General features: G+C 46.4%; 1 protein-coding gene across 4 annotated transcripts in view; it reads right to left on the bottom strand.

Annotated features, from left to right (window-relative positions):
- itsn1 (intersectin 1 (SH3 domain protein)) overlaps positions 1–7,500 on the bottom strand; it is a 50,964-nt gene that overhangs the window by 35,197 nt on the left and 8,267 nt on the right. For all 4 annotated transcript variants that reach the window (XM_031558934.1, XM_031558935.2, XM_031558936.2 and 1 more), the window contains exons 2-4: positions 3,692–3,754; positions 2,669–2,764; positions 645–708 (exon numbers count right to left, since the gene is read on the bottom strand). In XM_031558934.1, coding sequence (XP_031414794.1) covers positions 645–708; positions 2,669–2,764; positions 3,692–3,719 — 188 coding nt within the window. In that variant the 5' untranslated portion in view covers positions 3,720–3,754. The remainder of the gene's footprint in view (positions 1–644; positions 709–2,668; positions 2,765–3,691; positions 3,755–7,500) is intronic.

The raw sequence follows: 7,500 nt of genomic DNA, 5'->3' as shown, positions 1-7,500 counted from the left end.
ATCATGGTCCTGTGACCTCTAAGTCTAAGGCTAAATATTTAGCCAGTATTTGGCACTGATGCTGGGCGCTTGTCTGCTTAGCATTACACCTCCACCAGGCTATGGGTGTTTATAGTGTTTATATCACATGACTGGAGACTTGCCAAATGTCTACTATGTGAAGGCGTGGTGAGGTGAGTCTTAGGGCGGTGAGCATGGCGTACACTCCCACCAAGGAACAATAGACCTGACATAATAATTGAACTGCAGATTTAATACAGATACTAAGTTGAATTGCCTCCTTACTAACCTGTAAGATAGCATGTTGCTACAGCTGAGGACGTGTTACCTTACGAACAACCATTATTTACTGGTTAAATCTTTTCTACCTCAGTAGCCAATTGGTAGTGGCCAGCCCACAGACCAATAGGATCAACCTTTAGTTAACTGCTTGTTAACTTGTTTCTAAGCTTCGTCTTGCACTCTCTTGTCGATCAGTGCACAGTAATAGGTTAAGTGATTGCTCCATTTCCAATGACAAACAGCTAGGAGACAAATATGAACCCACTACACAGAAATCTCTTGTTTTGGCTACAGTGAGTGTGGCCGCTTGATGAACTGCAGCCAGCAGCAGCCCCAGAGCGGCTGGAGGGGGGGATACTTACCATATCTGGGCCAGGATCGGAGGGGGCAGGCCAGACTGGAGGAAGAAATTCCTGGCCTGGTCACCTGGAGGAGGACAAAACCAGAGGTTCAGATGAAGGGGAAACAAAAATAAACATGGACGGCTACGGGGGGTGCCAAGAGCCTCTCAAATGAAAACAATGTTAAAAGAGAGCTGGAGTGTAGACGAGAAGAAACCAAAAAGATAGATAATAAAAGATAGATTATAGATAGATTTAGCTACACTGGTGGAATCTGGAAGGCTGGTAGGCTAGCTGATAATGAGAACGCATATGAAGAAGATTGTTTGTGTGCATTAACGTGTGTGTTTTGGCGAGCAAGTGTGAATATGTGGGCGAGTGGGTCATGGAGAGGGCCAGTCTGAGGCTGAAGGGGCCTCTCTCCAGAGGACAACAGGATGAGTCGTCTTTGAGTGCTGCTCTTTCAACCCACACAAACGCCCCTTTATTCCACAGCGGCCAAAAACAGCCCCAAACTCTCCACTCCTCTCCCCTCTCTCCCTCAGTCACATACTCCCTTTTTCACTCACTCTCTCTCTCACACACACACAGACACACACACACACACACTAGTGTCCATTCCTTCTCCCTCTCCCCACATGCACACACACACACACTCAAATTCCATTCACTCTTTTTACATTCACTTTGTCCCTCTATCTTTCGTTTCTTTCTCTGTCTCTCTTCGCCCCCTCCCATCCAATCCTTCTTCTACTGTGGCTTCCTCTTCTCCTCCCCAGACAAAGACGGTCTTTTTGCTGACACACAGGCCCGGGAAACACCCCACGGACAGAAAAGAAAACAGCTAAAGCAGGAAAATCCTCAGCGGCGAGAGCAGTAGCAAGCTGTTCGATGGTTTCGCAAGCGGAAGGGCGTGGGGTGGGGTCGCAACGTCAGAATCAACGGAAGACACAGTGGCCACTCACTCTCTCTCTTTCTGCCTCAATATATCCCACCTCTCCTCTGTCCACCCCCCCTCCTTCCTGTCTTCTAACGTTATCTCAGAAATAGGATGAAGTGAACTAAGGTACAGTTCACGACTGTAATGCAACCCTCAACAAAAACAACGACCTTTTTGCCAGAATCACAGACTGAACCTTCAACGTTATGGTTTTGTAAACAAACTGGCTAGACAGCACCAATCTTCCAATGCTCTCCGTGCCATAAACTGTCGTCATGAGCGGTTTGTTATTATAGATAACTCCTGTTCTGCTCTTGTATGGAATGTTCTAGACTGGTAATCCTCTGCTTATGTTTGTGGCTTGTCATGTTTTAATCTGCTTTTTTTACCTTTAGAAGAAACAACCTTTTCTACCCTCCCCTGAGCCTATGTGAAGGTCAGGGAGAGTTGACCATGTGTGTGTGTGTGTGTGTGTGTGTGTGTGTGTACACTCAGGGAAGTACAGAACCAGAGCAGATACGACAACCGGAAGACAAAAGGGGGGAGCAATGAGATTAAACTGCAATTAAGGACATTTCATTTCATTACTCAGAGCAGAGGAAATGACAGAATCTCACAAAAACAACCCTGGCCCCTGACAGAAAAACAAACCAATACATTTTTGATTTCCCAGCATTCAGTGGTGTCACTGTCTTCCCCCTTCATTTGTGTGAGCGTGTGGGGAAAGTGGGGGAGGGGGGGTAAAGGGGGAAGTGAAAGTGCTTTGGAGGAGATGTGGAGGAGAGAGGAGGGGAACTGAGGAGAAACAAAGAGACCAGAAGAGCAGGGAAGAGAAGAGGGGAGCAGAACAGAAGAAAGACAAGGGGAAATGAGAAGGGTAAAGAGAGAAGAGGTGGGGGAAAAAAACAGAAAGAGATGGAGAGGAGAAGGATGGATGATGGGGGTGATGTGAGGAGGTGGGTGGGAGGAAGTGGAAGAGAAGAGTAAAGAGATTAGGGGGGAGGAGAGAGAAGAAGAGAAGAAGAGAAACTGAGAGGGTGGAAAAGAAAGGAAGAGGAGAAGGAGGGTCGATGGGAAGAGAGGAGAGTGGGGAGCACGGTCTGACCTGTGATGAAGCCAGCGGGGGTGGGCGCGAGGCTGTGGAACTGCTGGTCATGTTTGGCTCGCTCGTCCACAGAGATGACCCACGTGTCCGCACCCCCTGTCGGGGAGAAGGAGGATGAGAGAGAGAGAGAGAGAGAGATTAACATTATTATTGTATCATATACCACCCTGAACCAGAACCAAAAAAAAAAAAAAGTGTCAGCAGTTAGTGGTTTGCACTCTTTTATGGCATGAATTGAGATTTGTCCAAAGCATCCCAAACACAGCTTTAAGGCAGAGATGTCAAAGGATGTCAGAGAGACAGGAACAGGAAATGAATGCAGGGGAGGAGGGAAAGGAAAGTGAGTTAAAAAGACAGAAAAAGGATTTGGGGAAATGGAACAACGGGAAAAAAGACTTGGCACACTAAGACCACAGCTGCACAATAAAGGACCGGTAACCTAGTCGTCCACACACACACACACACACACACACACACACACACACACACACACACCTGTCTATATGCAAGGGTATGGCAAGGGTGAGGTACAAGTACATGGAATGGGTGTGTACTGATTGACAGGAGGGTGTACAGCAGGCTTGTCACTGGAAGGACGAATGAGTCACGGTTGTGTGAGTAGAAATGAATTCAAACTCGTGTGTGTGTGTGTGTAGGTTTCCAGGAGAGAATAACAACGGCTGTGAGTGTGTGTGCGTCATGCCCTTCACTGGAACAGGGCACACAGGTTAAAAGACTAATGTAGGCCTAACATGTGAGTGTGTGCGCGTGGGTGTCCCATGTTTGCATGGAATGTGTTGTGTGTTTGTATGTGTACTAGAAGCATTGCAGGATTGGAAGTGTGTGTGTGTGTGTGTGTGTGTGTGTGTGTGTGTGTGTGTGTGTGTGTGTGTGTGTGTGTGTGTTTAAAAGCAGAGTTGAGAGTGTGTGTGAGTTTGTGTGAGTGTAAGCATAACAGGGTTGATTGATTGTGTGTGTGTGTGTGTGTGTGTGTGTGTGTGTGTGTGTGTGTGTGAGACTTACCTCCGAAGGACGTGGGAAACTGAGCCATGTTCAGTCAGTCAGCTGTAGCTGGGCCATAGACTCCTGCCAAACAACAGAAAGACAAACATCAGTCCACCTCTAGAATCTCTCCTATCCGTTATTCTTCCCACCTCTTCCCTTCCCCTTTGCTCCTCTCTTAGCCAGCCTCTTCATACATTGTATTTTAATATCAAGTTCACATTTGGACACAGAAGTCCTATAACGAATCCATCAGTCAACCTCACGATTCATTCCCTCTAATCCAATCATCATTTTCTCCATTTCTTAATTTCTCCCCTATATTTCTGTTAGTCAGTCAGGCCACAGTTACCTATTACGTTGGTTTGCCGTTACCCGACCGACTTAATCAAATTGGGCCCGACATTTTTCATCTTTTTTTCCACGTTGTTTGATCTGACGAGTTGCCGACTATAACTTTCTGTTGCGACTGAGCAGGGCAGGGATTTCATCAATGGCACAACGGCCAGTCTACAGTCTTCTAATAGGTCCTCTTTGCTCTTTGGTCATTGGGAGTAAAACAAGTTTACCTATCTACACAGTCTTTTTTTTTATTTGGATGTTATGATATTTTTAAGGATGACCTCACCTCATAAATCCTCCCCTCGTTTGGACAGAAGAACATAAAACACGACCTTAAAATAAATGTCTTCTCTGTATCCCCACTTTCTCACGCTTTCTCTTTCTTTCACTCTCTCTCTAACTACGCCCATCTGAACGGTTACATCAGGTCATCAAACAAGCGGCATCAGACAACGTTTTAAGGTTCTATTCATGCACGGCTCTCTGGAGAAATATCACTATAAGAGACACTACCCCAATGAATACTTGAGTTGTAATTAGTATGGGCAGCATTAACAGTTCTATTTCATTTCTCTTTTAGCACCTGGACGTCCATAACCTGTATGTGCAGGTCCAGTGTTTGCATCAACAGTGTTTAATGTTTAGGCTAGCCTACTTGGTCTCGTCACAACATCTGTATTTTATGATATTAAACTAACCAGCATTACATTTACACTACATTAACAATGTATATAAAAATAGTCTAAGCCAACTGATACAAAATATAATAGTAGGTCTGCTGTATATTTTTTTTTATGTTTAGTTTTTTTATACAAATACATACTGTTCTACACAAACATGCCCTCACAACGTTTCTGTGAAAATGCTTGTTTGTTGCAGTTTTGCAGCAATTCACTCAGTTGATTTGACAGAAACTTACAGTCAGCTGTATAGAATTACTTGACATCAATGCTTTCGGGAATGACACGACATCTGCACTTGCCACCAGACTTGATATCCAGACTTGCCAGCTTTCCTCTTTTGCAAGCTGTCTGGCAGCATAGACGCAGAGTTTGGCATCACAACGCATGAGTTTATGCAATGCGCAACTGTCGCAAACATGCTGGCATCAATCAAAGTAATTGATAACCTCAGAGGCATACGATTCCAATGGAACAGACAATTTGGAATCAGATCTCGATTCCTATTCCTACTCTCTACTAGGGCTTCAAGTGAGCCTAGCTATCAGTGGAGGGTGTGACGAGGAGGGGGCAGATGAGAGCTCCCCTCTTCTCATCCCTCAACTCCCAGGGCTCAGAGAAAAGCACCTGTCCAGATGACTCCACATGTTCCTCTTGAAAGTGTGGACTTCTCAGCTTCTAGAGCTTTCTGTGTTCCACCCCCAGCCTCATATACCTGACGTTGGGCAGACCCGACATTTCCCCTCACTTCCCAAGGGACAAGCGACGGCCTACACCGCATGCACAATAAAGAGTCGGCAGTTGCGGTCTTGGTGCTGTCGCCTGATGAAGCATTTAGGACTTAGGATTCGTGCTGTTCCCGGCCACTATGCATTTGACAGATGATTCATTTGTTGTTCCAGGGAAGGTGTTTGGCCCTGCTGCACAGCAAGCATGGGAGTCCAGCCTACAGGTTACACCGGCCGTTTAGCAGTTTGCAGCGTACAGGTTACTCCGGCCGTACAGCAGGTTGCCAGTCTGCGCCAGGAGGCATCAGGCAGAACGACTGGTCTACAACCTTCGTGCACTGCAGCCTCATCTGTGTTCCCTTTAGGCCCTCTGTCATTGTGGACCCTCCAAATCTGAAGGAGTTTGGCTTGCATCCCACTCGACACCTGCGCAAGCTGGTCAGTCACTGCCAGTTGCTTAAGATACCTGAGGAGAAACACTTCTCACCCAGGGGATTCTCTTTGGGTCCATACCTTCTCTCAGAGAAGTGGTGGCCATAGACACCTCCCTTGTGGTGTTGGTGGTACAGTGGTTAGCGTCGCCGGCCGCCTTCTAAGTGGTCTACCCGAGTTCAATCACGGCCATTGCAGGATGCCTAAGAAAAAGAGTCTGACAAGCACTGGACCTTTACCTCCCTGGCAGGGTGGGGAGCTGTATGGCAATGAAAGACAGTCAGAGGCCAGTGGAGTCCTTGGCAGCGGGAACAGGACATCAACGTGTTGGACCTACAGGCTGTTCTGCCCTCATTTCACAAGGTTTCTGTTTTATGTGGCAGAATTTGCTAGGGGAGTCACCCCTGGGGGAAACATTTGTACTGTTATAGTGTTTAAACATACATTTTTCAAGTATTTCGAGATGAGAAGGACCACAGATATGCCTAGTTTCCCGTTGCTAGATAGGTTGTTTAGAAGCTAGCCGCGGCTATTTCTCACCAATGAGCATCAGCCTACTACTAAGCAAGATTATTACCGCAATGCCACTACGAGACAACAAATCCCATTAATCAGAGGTTTGGTTACACAAGCCTGTCCCAGCAAAGTGAATTACTTATCCTTTTACAGGTGGCTAACATTTACTAATATCAAACAGTGTGTGTGTGTGTGTGTGTGTGTGTGTGTGTGTGTGTGTGTGTGTCTGTGAGAGAGAGCTGCACTGTTAAAATGCTGTCAGTTTAAAATCACATGCAGATGGTAACCTGGTTAGCCCATATTGCACATACTCCATATTATGAATTGTTACTCCATATTTCTTGTATACAATGGGATTGAATATAAATATTTTCAATATACAGCCCAGCCCTAGTCAGCAGTCAGGCTGGGTTCAGCTGATACCAACAGCACAAGTTAAAAAGGCCTGGGAGTGAAACTAAGCCACAATCTTGGCTCCTTGGCTCAAGGAAAACAACAGTTCAAGACCACAATAGAGGCCGATAGAGGAGAGTTTGTCAGAGTACCTTTCCCTTGCTGGATCTTTCACAGATACACACACAAACATATAGGCTACACATACTGACATCCACAGTCACTTTCCCTCTCATTAAAAGACACATTCTCTCTGGTCCTCACACACCCACACACAGTCACTTTCCCTCTCCTTAAAAGACATACACTCTGTTACGCTCGCTCGCTCTCTCTCTCACTCTCACTCTCACTCTCACTCTCACTCTCACTCTCAACCACAGACACACACACATTCCTGAGGCATCCGAGTTGTCAAGGTGAGAGAGGGTCAGCTCCGCCATCTGTAAATTTGCTCAGTGGCCAAACTGCACTTACAGACAGAGGCCATTTGCCACCTCTTCACCTTCTATTTAATGGGCCCTTTATGTGTGTGGGGACACACCCGCCCACCCACACACACACACGGGTCTGAATGACAGACATGCAGGCGGACACACACAAGCACCTCACTGTGCCAACACACAGACCTACAAACCACTCCTGTGCCCTCCCATAGACACACACAGCCACACAGTGACCTCAAACAGCCTCCATTTTAGACAAGCAGTTTTCAGTGTCAACAGGGAGAAGGGGAAGCAAT

This window comes from Clupea harengus, chromosome 21 (assembly GCF_900700415.2).
Source record: "Clupea harengus chromosome 21, Ch_v2.0.2, whole genome shotgun sequence".
In the NCBI taxonomy this organism is placed as follows: Eukaryota; Metazoa; Chordata; class Actinopteri; order Clupeiformes; family Clupeidae; genus Clupea; species Clupea harengus.
The sequence above is the reverse complement of the archived record's forward strand: the minus strand, read 5'-3'. Positions and strand labels throughout refer to the sequence as shown.